Below are 19,308 nucleotides of genomic sequence, written 5' to 3' on the forward strand. Positions count from 1 at the left end.
CACCTCCCTCCGTCGTTCTCTCCTAGCCCTAGATACCCTTGCTCCACCAATTCAACCCCCGTGAGTCTTTACCTGCCTCTGGAAGAAAAGGGCGTAACCTTGGACCGAGGTGAAACTGTAAGACAAGAAGGCATGAAGATGATAAAAGTTCGTATTGTCCACTCATCTGAAGTGAACCTTGAGATTAAAAAAATAATGATAGTCCACAGTCAAAGGTTTTGTGAAAAGTTCATTATTTTCTGCTTTGCTCGAAACAGTTTCAGTTTTACAACAAGCAATAAATAATGTGTTCATAAAATGCGTTTTGTTCCAAGGTAAAATGAGTTGTGCATAATTATTCAGGTTTTGTTCTTGGTAAATCTGTGGCATGGCAGAACACGATGTCAGAGCTATTATTTTGTATGTCAGGTCGGTTTGATGGAAGTGCAGCGTGAAGCTGTACGGTTATGTAAAGGAACGCAGCATCTTTTTGTGTGGTCTTTTTCTTCAGCTGGTTTGTTGAAGTGAAACAAAGCAGTTCTACGATTAGGGGGGTGGTCACTTTAACAACCCTTTCCCTGGCTGTATCTCTCGTTCTCGTTAGTTTTAATGACATCCATTTGGCATAAATTATCTGTTGTCATCCCCTCCTTTTTGCATTTAGTCAAGTTTTGACTATATGTTTTAACATAGAGGGGGAATCGAGACGAGGGTCTGTGCGTGTGTGTGTGTAGAGCGATTCAGAGTAAACTACTTGACCGATCTTTATGAAATTTGACATGAGAGTTCCTGGGTATGATATCCCCGGACGTTTTTTTCATTTTTTCGATAAATGTCTGATGACGTCATATCCGGCTTTTTGTAAAAGTTGAGGCGGCACTGTCACACCTTCATTTTTCAATCAAATTGATTGACATTTTGGCCAAGCAATCTTCGACAAAGGCCGGACTTCGGTATTGCATTTCAGCTTGGTGGCTTAAAAATTAATTAATGACTTTGGTCATTAAAAATCAGAAAATTGTAATTAAAAAAATTTTCTTCATAAAACGATCCAAATTTACGTTCATCTTATTCTTCATTATTTTCTGATTCCAAAAACATATAAATATGTTATATTCGGATTAAAAACAAGCTCTCAAAATTAAAATTATATAAATTATGATCAAAATCAAATTTCTGAAATCGATTTAAAAACAATTTCATCTTATTCCTTGTCGGTTCCTGATTCCAAAAACATATAGATATGATATGTTTGGATTAAAAACACGCTCAGAAAGTTAAAACGAAGAGAGGTACAGAAAAGCGTTCTATGCAGCACAGCGAAACCACTTCCGCGCTAAACAGTCTCGTCAGTTTCACTGCGTTTTGCACGAGCGGCGGACTACGGTCATTGTGAAAAAATGCAGTGCGTTCAGTTTCATTCTGTGAGTTCCACAGCTTGAATAAATGTAGTAATTTCGCCTTACGCGACTTGTTTTGTTTTGTTTTGGTCCTATTTCGTCCATGTTGACATTTCGTGCATCAGACACAATAGTAACTTTTGTTCTCAAATAGTTATGTCTGAACTGAAGCCTAGCCCGAGGCGTTGCGGCCGCTATTGTCGCTTAGAGTTAGACGAAACAGGTATCTAACGCGAGAGAAGGATTGAGAGAGCACAAAACAGGTTTGATGTTGGCCTGAGAGACGAGTTTGATGGCGTGATGTTTTAATTGTGCCGAACGGAAAGAGACAAAGGATGCGTTAATTGTTGGCATCCATTCTGCGCTCAGTTTGCACTTATTACCCACTGCTTGCAGAGTGCTTCTAGAAGAAGAGGATGCCTGTTTTCTAGGCATACAAACTCTGATGGAAAATGTTTGCAGTTTGATTTTTAAAATGTTTGTTGTCGTAAGGATAGGAGAGGGAGCTTGCGGCATTGTCTTTGTTCTTTAAAAAAAAAAAAAAAAAAAGGCTGGGAGGTGTAAATAATTGTAGCTGGAATCAGTTTCTGTCTGAAACATTTATTTTATGATTCCAGTCTTGTAGTAGACTGTAGTACATGTACCCCCAAAGCGTCTTTTTAGTTCCCTTGCTTGTTCGTATTGCCCGCTTTGTTATTTCTAAACCGGTAGCTTTTTTTACCTGATTTTTTTTTAAGTACTGTCTTTGCTCCCCTCTTCCTGTCCCTCTGAAAAACGTGTCCCTCACTGAATTTCTGATTTTGACGTTTTCAAGATGCCAAGGAGAGTTACTCAGTTGGTAAGTGTATCTGAAGCAAAGCAAATTGGTTATCCGTCCGGGTGGTCGTTTTATTCTTAAACAAAATTAAGAAAGTTCAGAGCCAGATTGGCAACCGTTTTATTAAAGATGTCAGTGTGGGGCAGCTTATTGTGCTTATCTGAATCAAAGCAAGTTGACTATCTGAACTTATTTTTGAATATAACAGGATTGCTCAGTTCCATCAGACAAGCACATCGCTATGTAAACTTGGCCAAACAATTATTGCAACAAATTTCAAACCCAAATTAAAGCATTAATCCCCGTGTCATTTTATTAATACTTTATATGCCAGAGAAGGCCGTTCACTTAACCTTCAGGATCACCATTTGGATTAAATATTTCTTTTACAGGGATCACGTGACCGCCGCTCAAGTACGGGTACCCTCAAAATAGACCAGACAAAAACGGAAGAGCCGAATGAAAAATTGACAAAAATTCACAATAGGCAAAACTTTGCAACTTTGACATACGAGAAGAAAGTCAAACCAATTATCTACCCTGGACAGATGGTTTTGTTTTGCTACCTTGCGTATTTTGCGTGCTATGCTATGCCTACTGATGCAGGTGTCGATCGCAAGAGCGGTCAAAAACGGGACTTTTTGCGTCATTTTTTAGGGGTATCATGACAAAAAAAGTCTGCACTTTAGCAATGACTTGGTGGAATGCTTTGAAACTTTCAGAATATTTTACCAACATACTCGAGATACTTCGAGCGAACTGATGGATTGTTACAGGTGTTTGTTAAAATGTTATGCAATTTTTCGAAAGAAGTTTTTAATCTCGTCATAGGATTGTTCCCTTGGGTCCAAAAAAATTTATGACTTTGCTTGTCTTTAGAAAAATGATTGATACACACACTGCTAAAGTTTTATGTGCGTGTAAGTACTGACGCAAATTTGCTGGACCAGTAAACACGCTACATATATTTAAGCGATGATTCTGGTGCCACAGCGATGCCCAGCCAAGCGTGACCGTAGCATGTTTTAAGAGGCACGCAGCGATAACAGCTGTAAGCGCGAAACAGCGTGAACTTTCTATTTTTGGCTCACGTAAGTGTAGCCTATGCGATCGTAACTTTGTCTGTCTGTGCGTGCGTGCGTGCGTCTGTGCGTGTGTATGTCTGTGGTAGAAACTCTAACATTTGAAGACGTCACATTACATTGACGTCACATTATGACGTAAGAGGGTTAGACGTCACGCGAAGGAAGTACTGAAAGTCTCGGTCATTATTATTTTGAGCGCGCCGAGACTAGTTGGCAGTCGTGTCCTTGTAAGTAGGCTACATGCAGACAGACAGATCTAGATCTAGTGTCTCGCTTTCTTGCACAGTGTCACCTATGCTTACTGTGTGTGTGTGTGTATGTGTGTATGTGTGACGGAGTGATTGAGTTTGTGTTACTGTTTGTCGATTTCTTACGTGAGCCTTGAAGGCTTCGCCTCTTGTTTCCTCATGTGTTTGCATGACTAGCAAATTAACGCCAGCAGCTACACGCAAATGAAACTTAGACAGAATCTGTATCAATCATTTATCTGTAGATATGCAAAGTCATGAATTTTTTGGACACAAGTGAACAATCCTATGACAAGTTTAACAACATTTTCCGAAACATTGCGTCACATCTGGAAAATAACCGTAACGATCCAAACTTTCGCACGAAGTATCTCTAGTATGTTGGTAAAATATTCTGAAAGTTTCAAAGTAATCCACCAAGTCATTGCTAAAATGTAGCGCTTTTTGACATGATACCCATACAAATTGACGTAAAACGTTCCGTTTTTGACCGCTCTTGCGATCGACACCTGCATCAGTAGGAATAGCATAGCACGCGAAATACACAAGGTAGCAAAACAAAATAATCTGTTCAGGGTAAAAACATTGGTTTGACTTTCTTCTCGTATGTCAAAGTTGCAAAGTTTTGCCTATTGTGATTTTTTTGGTCGATTTTTCATTCGACTCTTCCGTTTTTGTCTGGTCGATTTTGAGGGTACCCTTAATTGAGCGGCGGTCACGTGATCCCTGTAAAAGAAATATTTTATCCAAAAGGTGATCCTGAAGGTTAAGTGAACGGCCTTCTTTGGCATATACAGTTTTAATTAAATGACAAAGGAATTACTGCTTTAATTTGAAATTTGTTGCAATAATTTTTTGGCCAACTTTATGTCAGCTCTGAAGGAGACTCCAGAGCTGGAGTTGCAGGCGGAAATGCAAGCAACTCGGCTGTGTGGAACTTAACTGTCATGGTTGAACACGACCTCCGCACTTTGGTACTTCAACGTTTCTGCTTGTCATGGCGCTTTGGACGTGGACAACAGGAAAGAAGCGATGCGATAGAAGAAAAGAAGCTCACCGTTTTCCCCTGGAGCGATTCGCCTGTGGCTTTTGTCTCCCCCTACTGCCTAGACCCTAGCCTTCGATTTCTTCATGGGCTTGGCTGCCGGCGCTATTGTTGTGGCTCCCTTGTCTCTGGGTGCGCGTCTTTTCACCCCGGATTAGCGGCAATAGCTGCCATTCTACAGGGATGAACTAGGCCCGGGTGGATGATGACGATTGGGGTGGCTTGTGGAAGGGGGAGTGGCTGGCCGCGTGCATTATCGTCATTAATGATGGCTAAATCATAAATGAGGCCGAGGATCAGAGTGTCTTGTCCATTACATGAGTAGCTGGAAGCAGTTGGTGAGGGTGGGGACTAATGGCGTAGATGTCAAGGCAAAATTGCTTGGTACAATGTATTTTGTTCCGGTTCAAAGTACATGTCTGTTTAAAAGATGGGTAGCTTGTGGAACGTGCTGTTGCACTTCAGAGTTTGCCACCAAACATATATGTGTGACAAAGAAAACAGGAACCCCTTTGAGGAAGGAAGATGGTTCAGGTAAGCAAGCGCGAGGGAGGTTCGGTAGGATGTCGGCTTTTACGGTGGAGCTAGCTCATTAGTCAGGATTGTCTCTGGTCCATTTAGCCACAGAACAAGAGAATAAGGACGATGCATTAGCTGGCAGTTTGGATGCCCATTTTGGTTACTGCTCACATATTGACGTCTTGACCATGAAAGACGTCATCAGTGGTGGAGAACACGACAACACGACGGTTGTCATGCCCGTAACCTCACCCCCCCCCCCCCCCCTTCATCTCTCTCTTCCCCATCTTCTTTGTCTGGAAAATGATAATCAGAGCTAGAGTGCTTATGTTGCAACTTATGCTGATGGTGCTTGTATTTGCATGCAGACCGGCACGGTTGGCCTAGTGGTAAGGCGTCCGCCCCGTGATCGGGAGGTCGTGGGTTCGAACCCCGGCCGGGTCATATCTAAGACTTTAAAATTGGCAATCTAGTGGCTGCTCCGCCTGGCGTCTGGCATTATGGGGTTAGTGCTAGGACTGGTTGGTCCGGTGTCAGAATAATGTGACTGGGTGAGACATGAAGCCTGTGCTGCGACTTCTGTCTTGTGTGTGGCGCACGTTATATGTCAAAGCAGCACCGCCCTGATATGGCCCTGATGTGGTCGGCTGGGCGTTAAGCAAACAAACAAACAAAAAATGTGCATGCAGTGCCACGCAGGTCTAGGCTGTGAAGATCTCATAGTACTTCTTTGTTGTGGATGTGATTGATTAAATGCGCGGGGGGGGGGGGGGGGGGGGGGGTGTTAAGTACCATGACTTGTGTACAGACATCTTTGGCAAAATGTGTCTCATCCCTTCGCTCTTCAAGCTCTCCGCGGCCATTTTTCGTTGAAACTGGGTACAGCCTTACTCCAGCGCAGTTGAGGTAGTCCACAGCCATCTGAAAGGGAGTGCACAGCCCGTGGCAGTGGTGACACATTTTAGCACGTGGCACCCGGCGAGGCAGCTCAATGCAGGGCAGCCAAGCGTTGCGATGAATCTTTGATCACAACGGCTCGGGGATGGGCTGCTGGCCTCCGTCCCGGGTCGTCAAACTTTCATGGCACGCCGGGGGAGGGGTGATCAATTTTGCACACCCTGCCCTCTTGTCTTCACAAGAACGTGCACGAACTTTCTGAATTGAATTGATTATTTGAAACGAGACTGTGGGAGAGAGAAAGAGAGTGAGAGAGCATTGGCCTAGTACTTAACACACTAATACTTTGTCACATGATATCTGATTGAATAAAGGAACGTAGGATGAAGAGTTTTGGTCTTGGCAAGCAAACATAACTACATAATAAAGCGTGTGTAGTAACAATAAGATAGCAGTAGAATAGGTAAATTGGCAGTCTGGAAGTCTGACAGATCTTCTATTGGTGGCCATTTTATCCCGAAACCCTCAAGGAACGTTTTCCAAACAAACGGAGGTTTTCATGTTCTTTTGTTTCAGTATAGTGTCATTATTGAACGTAGCAGATTAATGTTGAAGCCCCCGCAAATCAGTATATGCCAGGTATTTTTCCCAACCGCGTTGCTACAGACAGATTATATGTCACGACACAAGCCCATTGGCTTTGTGTTGAGTATGTTGTGATTGGAAGGTGTACTATGCTGAATCACTTAGAGCGCACAGGTTAGTTTTAGTCGTTAAGTGTTGAGTAAATTGTGGAACATTTCACTTTGCTTAGTTGTTCAGTTTAATAAACTGGAGATCTTTGTGTTGTTGATTCAGTTTGTCAGTTTGTGATACCCAGCCTTGAATGTTCGATTTATTGTTTGCGGATCAGTGGGGCACTGCGGTTATGAAATTAAAGGCCCCTCCTGTTTTTGGAACCGCAGGAGCTTTCTAGTTTGCTGTTAGGTAGATTTTTGGTTCCTCTTTCCTGTCATGCTCTCTTTTTCTTCATGAATTCTTTTCTTTTTTTCTGCCTTCTTGCTCATTCACCTGTATTTTTTCCAAAAAATCTCTTCTCTTGCCGCTTGTCTCGCGATTCATGTATAGTTTAATCTGTTAGTGTTCTGATGTAAGCCCAGCAGTAGATAGGTTAAGCCTATTTTAACATACTGGAAACTGGTAATCTTCCAGTAGGTATTAATTTAGTTTTACTAAAGCCTGCTGGGACACAAGTAATGGGTTAGTGCATTTGTAAACAGGAATCGCTTGACAAGTGGCCCCCTTCATCCCCCCCTTCCTCGTCCTGATATGGCTCTACGTAGTCGGCTGGACGTTAAGCAACAAATAAACAAACAAAAAAAATTGTTTGCGGATCTGTTGCTCTTTTTGTCTAAACTATTTATGTGGACCTGAATGTTCAGACCTGAAACTGGACATGTTTTCCAACAGATCGTGTGTGAGTACATGTGCAGAGAAACGCGTTGGACGTGTAGATTTCGCAATAAAGCACATCGGTCTATCGGTGTTAAATCATAAATCATAATGCCAGGAGGCGCCGAAGCACAGAGCGGTAGCGACAAACAGACTGATGAGAGCACTTTGTTCCCCCCCCCCCCCCCCCCGGCCTCTGGCAATATTTCATTTAGTATCATAGGGTTCCGTTTACTTTAGGTGGGTACTATTCTCGTTTCTACTCACGTGCGTGTTCAATGGAAGACACACGATGACGTGTGTGTGTATATGTGTGCGTGCGTACGTGTGTGTGTATGTATGTATGTGTGTGAGTTGATTTATACAGGCATCAACACTTTCCCTGTATATCATATTGATCTTAACTGCGAATGTCGAACGTGGTTGTCATTTTGCATTCTTCTCTCCTCCAGTCTTCTTTTTACATTTAGTCAAGTTTTGACTAAATGTTTTAACATAGAGGGGGAATCGAGACGAGGGTCGTGGTGTGTGTGTGTGTGTGTGTGTGTGTGTGTCTGTGCGTGTGTGTGTGTGTGTAGAGCGATTCAGACTAAACTACTGGACCGATCTTAATGACATTTTACATGAGAGTTCCTGGGTATGAAATCCCCAGACATTATTTTTCATTTTTTCGTTTGGCCAAGCAATCTTCGACGAAGGCCGGACTTCGGTATTGCATTTCAGCATGGAGGCTTAAAAATTAATTAATGACTTTGGTCATAAAAAATCTGAAACTTGTAATTAAAAATATTTTTGTATAAAACGATCCAAAATTACTTTTATTTTATTCTTCATCATGTTCTGATTCCAAAAACATATAAATATGTTATATTCGGATTAAAAACAAGCTCTGAAAATTAAAAATATAAAAATTATGATTAAAATTAAATTTCCGAAATCGTTTTAAAAACAATTTCATCTTATTCCTTGTCGGTTCCTGATTCCAAAAACATATAGATATGATATGTTTGTATTAAAAACACGCTCAGAAAGTTAAAACGAAGAGAGGTACAGTAAAGCGTGCTATGCAGCACAGCGCAACCGCTACCGCGCTGAACAGGCTCGTCACTTTCACTGCCTTTTGCACTAGCGGCGGACTGCGGTCATTGTGAAAAAATGCAGTGCGTTCAGTTTCATTCTGTGAGTTCCACAGCTTGAATAAATGTAGTAATTTCGCCTTACGCGACTTGTTATATTTTTGTCCCGGTTACTTTTTCTGGATAATTTGACTTGACCTTCAAAAACATTACAGACGTTGCACGTATTTCGTGACTGGTTTGTGACCTCTCAGGTTTATAGTCGTGTAGCTTGCTAGTCTGAATACAAGCAGAGGTGAAAGTCAGCAGCAGCAGGCAGTCTGTGGTGTACATATTTCCGTCAAACATTGAGGCTACAGCGCACGTTTGTATAATTTTCTTAGAAAGTGGAACGATAACATAGGCGAGGGGAACAGATCAATGGAAGGAGTGGGGAAAGCCTACAAAAGTACCTGGCGAACGATAAAGTACAAACTTGCAGGTACAATGCCACAAACCGTAGTACATGTATTTAGTTTATGAGAAGGATACCAAGTTAATAGAAGCAACTCCCCCCCCCCCCCCCCCCCCCCCCCCCCCCCCCCCCCCCCCCCCCCCCCCCCCCCCCCCCCCCCCCCCGCTCAACTTCTCTCTCTTGACAACGCCCTCGTTTTGAGGCAAGTAATTGTCATTTGCTGTGGTAGCGCTATGTCTCTAATTTGATCATTTCCGCAAGCATAATTTTTTGCCGAAGTAATTTTCTCCCCGTATTGTTGGTTTCCGTGGTAACCTTTCACTATTGCAGCTTGACCATCGAGGAGAGGGCGAGGGCCATGGAAAAACACGGACGCTCTCTGTGTACCTGTAACGACCCTTTGCACCTGCGTCACACGGCTGTCACGTGCAGCTTACGTGCGCGCAGAAGAATGAGGGGGGGGGATGGGGGGAGAGTGGCTGGGTGGTGATCTTCTAGAACTTCTCAAAACCAGTTATCTGGGTTCTGGAGTTTCAGCCATTTGAATATCAGTCTTTGCACAGCGTTGAAAATGTGATTCACAATCGAGCCCGATCTAGGATTTTTTTGTCGCTAAAATCGTGACGAGCCACAATCCTTGTTAGGGAAATGAGAGCATGAATCAGCTTGCTTCGAAGACGAATCAGCACTGAAGTTGACCAGGAATTCCAATGGATTGAAATGCGAGAGGTTTGATAGATGCAGTAGGTTGAAGGTGGGGTTGGTGAAGTCTGCCCATGTCCAGATGTTCTCCCCACCCTTGTCCGCGCTCACCTGCCGGCAGTGGTAGGGGGTGGTGGGCAGCTCCCACGGCAGACTTGGCGGTGACCCAAGGTAAAAGCAGATCGATAAGCGATGCTGAGGTGGCCAGGGAAGCACTTGATGAAATCAATAGTAACTCGGGTGGAAAAAGCCTGCGATCAATGCCCCTCATCCGCTGCCACCCACAGGGAGGAACAAAAGGGGAGGGTAGAGGGTACGTGCCACGCGCTTCCCTTCCCAGGTCCGCCCGTCACCACCCCAACCCCCTCTCTGTGTGGGTCGTTGTGCAACTTTTTAATAAGGATGGGGAGGGGGGTGCGCTGCCGGCCGCGCTTACCCTCAGAATTATTAATGTCGCTTTCAGCGGTGGCCAGCGAGTTTCACTCAGTTATTCAACTTTGAATCAGCGCTGGCAGTTTTTGCTGGCATCCATTTCTTTGGTTTTTCATTTTCTCTTTCTCCCCTTTTTGAAGTTCTCTGGTTTTCAGTAGAGACGGAGAGATAGGAGGGGCGGTGGGTTGGTGAGGCAGGGGTGTACCTTAACTTCTTTTGCTCGCGGCCAGGGTAAGTCAAAAATTGAACCGGCCCCCCAAAATCTCAACCGGCCGGGATTTCTTACAACCGCCCCAGTGGCTCGTCGCGTGCTAACCACATACACAAAAGACGTACATTCATACTTATTATGCATACATGTGGATTTGCACTACTAATAACTACCACAAACACACACAAAACTTGATGACTAAAATGCTATATTTTAATATAATGATAATTAACCTTGTTTTAATAAAGAATTTAAAATAAAAGCCACCACAAAGAAACAAGAAATCAAAACAACATTCACACCCTGTCACACAATCACACACTAAACCTCACTGAAAGTTACCACCCCCTTTATGTACTCCCTACCACACAATTTACAAAGTAATTTACTATGGAACTTTACTTACCACATAAACACACACTTTAAACAAAAGAGTAAATCAGCAATTTTTGACTCACATGCGAAGCAAAAGTGAGTCTATGTACTCACCCGAGTCGTCCGTCCGTCCGGACGTCCGTCCGGAAAACTTTAACGTTGGATATTTCTTGGACACTATTCAGTCTATCAGTACCAAATTTGGCAAGATGGTGTATGATGACAAGGCCCCAAAAAACATACATAGCATCTTGACCTTGCTTCAAGGTCAAGGTCGCAGGGGCCATAAATGTTGTCTAAAAACCAGCTATTTTTCACATTTTCCCCATTTTCTCTGAAGTTTTTGAGATTGAATACCTCACCTATATATGATATATAGGGCAAAGTAAGCCCCATCTTTTGATACCAGTTTGGTTTACCTTGCTTCAAGGTCAAGGTCACAGGAGCTCTTCAAAGTTGGATTGTATACATATTTTGAAGTGACCTTGACCCTGAACTATGGAAGATAACTGTTTCAAACTTAAAAATTATGTGGGGCACATGTTATGCTTTCATCATGAGACACATTTGGTCACATATGATCAAGGTCAAGGTCACTTTGACCCTTATGAAATGTGACCAAAATAAGGTAGTGAACCACTAAAAGTGACCATATCTCATGGTAGAAAGAGCCAATAAGCACCATTGTACTTCCTATGTCTTGAATTAACAGCTTTGTGTTGCATGACCTTGGATGTATTTTGGTAGGAAAAATGTGTAAAGCAGTTCTTAGTGTATGATGTCATTGCTAGGTTTAGTTATTTGACTGAAGGTCAAGGTCACGTAAAGGTCAAGGTCAAGCATGTGAGTCGTATGGGCTTTGCCCTTCTTGTTTTTAATTTAAATTATGTTTTTTGTTGTGTAAAACCAAGTATAAACAGCTGACTACAAATGTTTTTCTAAGTTGCTTTCTTGTTTTGTTTCTTTTTCTTTATGTGTGTGTTATTATTATTACTGTTAGATCAAACAGAAGTATAAAAGTTGCATACCAGCCAAATTTACCACAGCTTAAGTCATAAATAATCAAAAGCATTATATTTCATTTCTATTTCCTAATGAAAACAAACAGATGTTCAGATTTCCTGATCCTAGAATTGTTTACAGGTGATCTTTATGCTTTTGATTCAGAAGAGTTGCAGAGTTGCACCCCTTATCCTATTGTTGAAGGTCTGTCTTTTCTTCTTTATCACATATATTGGATCGTTGTTTTTTTGTTACTTCCTTAGTTGAAGGGAAATAATTGACAGCAGTAGTACTGTCACTACTTGTACTAAGTTGGTCAGCAAAGCTGGTGTTAACATATTTTAGAAAACGGTCTTTATGAGTATCCCTGCAGTCAATGACCTATACATTTCCCAGAAACTGGATCAGTGGTACATAGCAGGCACATCAAAGGAAAAATACAGAGGGGGAATATGTTTGCTCTGGATGGGCGGTCAGACCAAAGGCAGATGCATTGTAAAAGCTGGTTGGCCTTGAGACCTGGGTCAATGACCGGTACTTGCAATCTGAACACAGCTGCCTGTCCAGACACTGACCTTCTTACCCGGGGTCAATGACCGAGTTTTTATCTGAGAGGAAACTGTTTTACAACATGGGAAAGTCTCTGAAGGATTGGTCAGCGCAGGATAAGATAAGAGAGGGGGTGAAGTGAATCGCGCAAAGAGGGGGGGGGGGGGGGGGGGTGGTAGCTATTTTGACTGCTGATGCAATCGCCAGTTGCTCGTGGCACTGGAGGGGTGATGACACGGTCAAGTGAGGCGGAGGGGGGTAGCTGTCTAGCCAATGTGTCTTGCCTGGGTGGTAGTCCTGAGTCCTTCTCAAAGTGGGGGAGAGGGTGGGGGGGGGGGGGGGGGGTTGAGTGGGCAATAGAGAAGTGACAGATTTTGAGATCGCCCGCGAGAGATATTTGTTCGCCGGCCGTTCCGATTAACTACGTTGCCTAACGACTTTGTGCTTCAGCGAAATTTGAAACCGCCCGGCGGGCGATTTCAGAGGAATTTCGAACCCGCCCGACGCCCGCCGGGGGAGATCGGGCGACCGCCAATATTCAGCTCTGGTGAGGAGAAAAAGAGAGAGAGTGGGGTTGAAAAAAATGGGTCAGCTGCATGTTGTGGCGTCCTGCAGTTGTACATGTATGCAGTGTTTGATGCTAACTGTCAAACCCCGCCAGGGAAAGCGGTCAGGTGGATAGCCAACAGGTTGCAACGAAGTTCAACCAACATAACAGGTAGCTGGAACCCGCGCACGCACGCACGCACTTACACACACACACACACGTAGCCACGCTATCTGGTCAGACTGGGAGGGTGTGGGCAGCGCAGGTGCTAATCTCCTGAAGACAGCTCGCCTTTCAGCGCGGCCGCCCTGGTCATCAAGCTTCATCAGCGGCGGAGCTGCGACTTCAATTAGTAGTGGTGAGATTGCTTGCTGGGCCTCGCCGGGCTGCTCGTGCTGCCCATTTTCTGCTGCCTGATTGTCATTAAACCCCCGCCAGATGCGCGCCATGCAAGCTCCGCGTGTCCGAGTGATATACAACACCTAGTGGTCAGTCCGTGTCCCTGCGGCTCGTCTTTCCGCCGACGTCATGGCTCTCCAGCCTCTCATCATCACCCAAGCGCGGGTCTTGTGTAACCTCTCGCTGCTCTTGCGCCTTCATTTTCGTCTCGGGTATAGTCTGTAAGAATCGCGGAGTTACACAGAGCTCAGCGCTCAAAATGAGCTGAGCTGGGATCGATGTCTCGCAACGCCCAGCTTGTCTTCTGGTCGGGTGTTTAAGAAGAGATTGGTCATTAATGGCAGAAAATTCAAAAGCGCGGGCATTACTTACGGAGGGTGTTAGGAGGCTTTGTAAAGGTGTTGATGACAAAGTACTAGTAGGGAATGAAGGGGTTTCACCTGCTGATTGGCCGCTAGTGAGTTAGACAATGACTGTTCCTCTATCAACAACACCTGTGGCAGGTGACAGTGATAGAGGGTTAGGTAAGCAGCGTCAGAAATTAAGTCTGGCTGGAATAGTTGAGTAGATGCCTTTAGATTAAGTAAAAGGGGCGAGCGGCCTTTCATTTTAACCGTGTAAACACATGGTATTGTACATGCAGTGAAAGAAGACTTGCGACTTGCATGATGTCTGCAATTTTGACGACTTTCAAGGTTTTTTTTTTCAGACCTAAGATCGAATTGCGCCAACACCTTGTGTCTAAAAACCGTATTGTTCATAACGTGCTTGAATCGTTTTATCGGCTGTCCACACTTACTAGCGGCGAGTATAAGCCTGAAAACAGAGGAACACAGACATGGTACCCGGTGCCAAGCACACCTGCAATAAAAACTTTGCCTCAGAAGTTGGTTCATAACCATACGTCGGTTGGTTTTTGGCCATTGTAAAAAGAAAATAATAAATACCAGGAGGGGGGTGGGGTAGAAAACAACATGTGTGTGATTGTATAGAAAACAGTGACATGTGTATTATGTGCGTGATAGGAGTCGTTCGACGAGACTTCTATAAATAGGCTTTGGTTTCCGCCTGCTTTAGGCAGATGCACGCCAGACAACCATTCTGTGGAATGGGTCACCAGCAGAACACGGCCATAAAAAACTCTGGCAACATCTATCTAGTCTGACAGAAAAGGTATGTCCTCGGGGTGTGCTTGGGCACACTCGGAGCACAAAGACCAGCGTTTGTCGGCAACAGAACAAGTCGCGCTGTATTGCTTGTTGGCGGTCGAGGCTTTTAACGGATGCCCGCAGGCCATTGTTGAACGTTGCTGGCACCGATTTGTAGTTAACAATTAACAATGCGTTAGGCACAAGAGAATGAACAATCTCGTCTCCAACGCTGGCCGCCAATACGGCTCAAGTGGCAAAGTTAAAAAGCTGCAGAGCCAGGTATAGTGAGTGCTGGTCGTACTGAAAGCCATTATTTATGGCGACGATCTATGAAAGCACTAGATGTGCTCAGAACTTCCTGAGCGTGAACGCAGCCACGTAGGCACGCGCACATACAGCAGGGAAGAGGGAGTGAGGCAGGGAAGGAGGGGGTAAGTGAGGGAGTGAGGGAGGGATAAGTTCCTGTTGGTGATGTTTTATGAGTCGTGCATGAGAGTAGACGGGGTGTCAGATAACTGGAGGTAGCTGAACTATTTTGCAGAGTTTTGACTGCAGGTGTATTGGGTCTTGTTGCTTTCCAAGTAAGCAACTTTAAATAGCGTTGTGAACAGAACACTTACGGGGCTTTAAATTTCGGATGATCGTGCCTTACCTTTGTATGAATGCGAGTGGAACATGGTGCGTTTGTGAATATGCGTTAGTGTGTCTGTGTTTGTGTGTGTGTGTGAGGAGGATGCAGGGGGGGGGGGGGATAAGGTTTCGGACATTTACAAAAATGTGTTTGACATCCCCTTGAGGTATATGGAGTTTTTGACTATGTAAACAGGAGGAGAATACGCATGGTGTTAAAGACCTTGGTTCCAACACGACTCGTTGCGGGAGTGGGGTGGGGGTTAGGGGACGATTTAACTTCGCTGTATTGACTTGTCCCTGTTAGCATCCGGACCTGGGTAATATCGGGGTGGGAGAAGGGGTAGGTGCATGGTTATAGCCGAGCAGGGGGGCAGTTGAGCGTGGGGTTGGATCCAGCATTCAGCATCCCGGGCAAGCAGGAAGGGAAGAAGTGTGCCGCGCGATGGCTTCGTCAATACAACCCCCTCGCCGCGTATCGAACAGCCCCACTCTTTAACCGGGTAGGCATTAAATTTAAATGGGGTACTGTTTGCAGTTGGGCCCGCGCGCATAATGGGTATCGGGCCCGGCCATTGTTGGATTTATGGACGGGAACAATGCTCCAGCGCCCGGCCTTCGGAACCCGGGATAAACAGCAAGCGGCGGGGCTGACAGAAAGGGGGAAATAGCGTGTGACCGACTCGGCCATTGGGACTGTCGACGCTGGCTGATCGATACCCCCCGTTTGGGAGTTGGGATGAAAAAATATTGTTGGGCCTGTGTGGACACAAGGCCAACAAGAGTTTGAATTCATACATGTGTCGCATCCTCTTCCTGTGCAAAGCCTATGTCCTATGTCAGACAACAGGTATAAAACTGCAAGTTAAATTTTTGAGTAAACATACAAGACAAGAGGGGACAGAAGGTTCAATGAATATTTATCCCTGCACTTTAAAGGTTCCTGCTTTTTTTTTAGCGAGGTGTAGGGATGTTGGTCATTTCCGGCAATGAGTTTATGTTTAAATTACCGTTTGCATTTTGTTTCGGGGGGGAGGTGGGGGGGGGTAGCTTCTTTCAGTTATAATGTCAATATCTCATTATCCCGTTGCGATGATTGGCTGGCGCGCCCTTCCTCCTGCCCCCGCCCACCCCCCACCCCCTCTTTTCCTCTCTCTCCTTTTTTAAGTTCTTGTTGTCCGTCTCTACCTGGTCTAGCTCGTTATCAGCCGTTCGCCCCGTGGCCAAGACAAGACAGTTGTAGCATCGATCGCTGATAGCCTGATTGGAAACAGAAGATGTTTATTGATAAAGCAAACCAGGGGAAAGACGTTTTTATCGCAGCCCGCTATGGCGACACAGGATCAAGTGTTCAGTGTCTCCGCTGTATCGAACGTTGCGCTGTTTCTTAGGTTCTGTACTGCAGGAGGGCAAATTTTCTCACGACTTGCTTCCCAAGGTGATTTTTTGTTCTTCTTCTTTTATTTTTGGTCTCCCAGGTAGCTATTTGAAGATGGCAAATTTTTGTGACGTTTCATCTAAATACAAGGGGGATCAATGGCGCGGCGGTGGCTGTAAAGTGATGCCTGCAAGATCGCCATCGTGCTGCTTACCGGTCAGACCACTCCCCCCCCCCTTCCCCCCTTCCTGCCTAATACTCCGTTTCTGCTGCACAAGCAGGACATACTTACAGGTTTTGATACTGACGGCAGCAGTTTGTATGTTGTCAATGTGTCTTCACCTATTGACTTGTGAATTGTATCTTATGAATCTTTTTCGACGTCGCGTTTTACTTTCTTTCATGGTCAAGACTAATTTGTGCTCATCCTCCCCCTCGCTCGTTCATTTGGTTCAGTTAGTTTTTCCGTCTAAATCCTCTGCCTGTCACCGGTGCATATTACACAACATTGTTATAACTCGGCTTTTGCTTGGGTGTTGGCGGTCGTCTTTACTTTAGTCGCGAGGAAAGAAAGCATTAACGGCAGCTTTTTACTGGTGTTTTTATCATGGTATCCCTTGAGAAAAATGAGCTGTCGTGTGCGTGTCTTGTTTGGCGGCATGGGCAGAGAGCAAGCCAGCGGACAGGGAGCGTGCTCACCTGATGCTCACGCTAGGCTGGAGTTTAGAGAGAGGAAAAGAGTTGACAGGCACAAACAGAAAGTCATGATAGCGGAACAGGGGAGAAAAACAGGCGGCTTGATGGGTATTGATCCACAGCCCGCCTCTCCTCATGTGCTGGAGCCGTCTTCTTTTCTCCCTTGGCTTTTACCTTGCTTTGCTTTCTTCCATCCATTCATCCACCCGGCTGCTTGCTGCGGCTTGCGCTGTATCTGCTGCCCGTCTGTCCGTCACCCCACCCTTTTTCCAGCGCGCTGCTGTTTTCCTGTTGCTATGCTGTGTCGTGTACTATGCCGGTGCTGACGACATTTCAACACTAACATGCTTCTCATTCCTCCTTCTTTCTGTCTGCTTTCTTCAGTTGGCGCTACCTGCACCTGCCCCGATCTTCTCGATCCCCTGCCGGTGCCAGCACCTGTCGCCTGCCTTGCCTGCTTACCTACCCGAGGGCGCCTGCAAGTTGCCTTGGTCACCCGACTGTGACGTAACTCCCCCTCCCCTCCCGACCAGACTCGTCTTGAGCAAGGTGAGGTGCCTGCCTTGCGCCTTGGTCACTCATCGTTGCTTCCTGACTTTCTCTGCTTCCCACGTGACTCAACATGGCCGATCACGATGACATGGACAGTGTAGAAGGTAGGAGGGAGCATCCTGTCCTCTTGTGTCCAGCCATGTGTAACATTGTCCCTCTTGTCCTGCCTCGTGAAGGCTGATAACCTTGTGTTTCCTGGTGCCAGATGGGGAAGGAGGAGGCATCTTTCAATTCAGCCCTGTGTGTTGTTGTTTTGCATTGCATCGTGTATCTCTGCAGCTTTCTGTCCATTACTTTCCCACCAAATCTTGTGCAAAAAGAGCCCTGGTCAGTCCTAGTCCAGACATGTATCTTGTATGACGTCATGTATCACTATAACCCCAACAGTCTGTGCCCTTTTCCTTACTTTTTCGAAGAGCACACGCCAGCACTTATCGCTCCCCCTGCCACCAAGACTGCTTGTTTAACCAGTTGTTCATAGCTTGGTCGACAGTGATACAGCAATATCGACAGTGATACAGCAATATCGCTGACTTGACAAAACTTATGTTTGCTTTACTGTGCAATATGTATTGATTTTGTTTGGTTCTGAGCGTTGTGTGTGACAATCTTTTCGTGCTCGTATACAAAACCGTTAGAGGAAAGGATGACAGGACATGTGCGATGTAAAGAATGAAGATCCGCATGACGTATTATTTCATTGATATGTTATTGCATGGCGTTGCATCAAAGATTTGAGAGGAATGATAGCAGATCTGATGAGAATTCTAGGAAGCACCTTTATCTTTTTACTCCATGTAACCTCATTTACACTTTCTGTTTTGTGTCATCTATCGCATCACAACTACATACACACACCGGGGACTGTGTTCCCCCTTATTTCAGCTGGGCTCGTTGTTACTCCGTTTTCAGCTGGGCCCGGTGTCACGCAAACATAAGTGTCTTCATAAAAACACAAACTATGACTTTCACACTGATCTAAGCTAAAATTGATGAATGTCAGTAGAAACGGTAATAATTGTTTTCTTTGTAGACAGCTAAAAACGTCTTTTGCTTACCTGGTTAATTGACAGTGGCCGAATGTAAGGCTGCATGCAGGGTTTTTTAGTGAAAAATGAAGGTTCAACGTAAATTTCTCTTTAATTTAAAAAAAAAAAATTTTTAAACCTCAGTTGCATGCAGGTTTGCTACTACAATTATTTGTGTGTGTGTGTGTGTGTGTGTGTGGCTTGGAGCAAACTTTCTTCATTGGTCTTTTCTTTTCTCAGTCAAATTTGTACATTTTTGAATCAACAAACTTTATCAGTAAACTAATATGTTTAAATAAATAAATAAATAAAAATAATCATAACATAAATTTATTCCTAATGTTCAGCTCAGTTTCCAATAATACACCCAAATCTAACTTTTTCCCATATTTAAATTTTCCAATGGTCATTTTGGTAATTAAAATACAATAAATGAATAATTCACAAAATAAATATAATCATTTTTCAAACTTTCCCTAAAATAACACAAAATACATTTTCTTCATTCAAAATGATGGCAACATGTATTTTCTTATAAACAAAATCTTTACATATTTTCCAACCCTTCATCACCTCTTGGCAACTAAAAAAGAAATGTTGAAGGGTGTCTAATTCATTACAAATTTCACACTTATCCGATGTTCGTAATCCCATTTTGTTTAATAAAATATTGGTTGGATATAT

At 44.3% G+C, this 19,308-nt stretch overlaps 1 protein-coding gene across 5 annotated transcripts in view; it reads left to right on the forward strand.

The window, feature by feature from the left end:
* LOC138973669 (heterogeneous nuclear ribonucleoprotein K-like) overlaps positions 1-19,308 on the forward strand; it is a 71,555-nt gene that overhangs the window by 12,241 nt on the left and 40,006 nt on the right. For 3 of the 5 annotated variants that reach the window (XM_070346405.1, XM_070346413.1, XM_070346417.1), the window contains exon 2: positions 17,429-17,700. The exons of 1 other annotated variant lie outside the window; for it this stretch is intronic. In XM_070346405.1, coding sequence (XP_070202506.1) covers positions 17,667-17,700 — 34 coding nt within the window. In that variant the 5' untranslated portion in view covers positions 17,429-17,666. The remainder of the gene's footprint in view (positions 1-17,428; positions 17,701-19,308) is intronic. One more of the 5 variants, XM_070346421.1, reaches the window with a different exon arrangement.

Source organism: Littorina saxatilis, linkage group LG1 (assembly GCF_037325665.1).
Source record: "Littorina saxatilis isolate snail1 linkage group LG1, US_GU_Lsax_2.0, whole genome shotgun sequence".
Classification (NCBI taxonomy): domain Eukaryota; kingdom Metazoa; phylum Mollusca; class Gastropoda; order Littorinimorpha; family Littorinidae; genus Littorina; species Littorina saxatilis.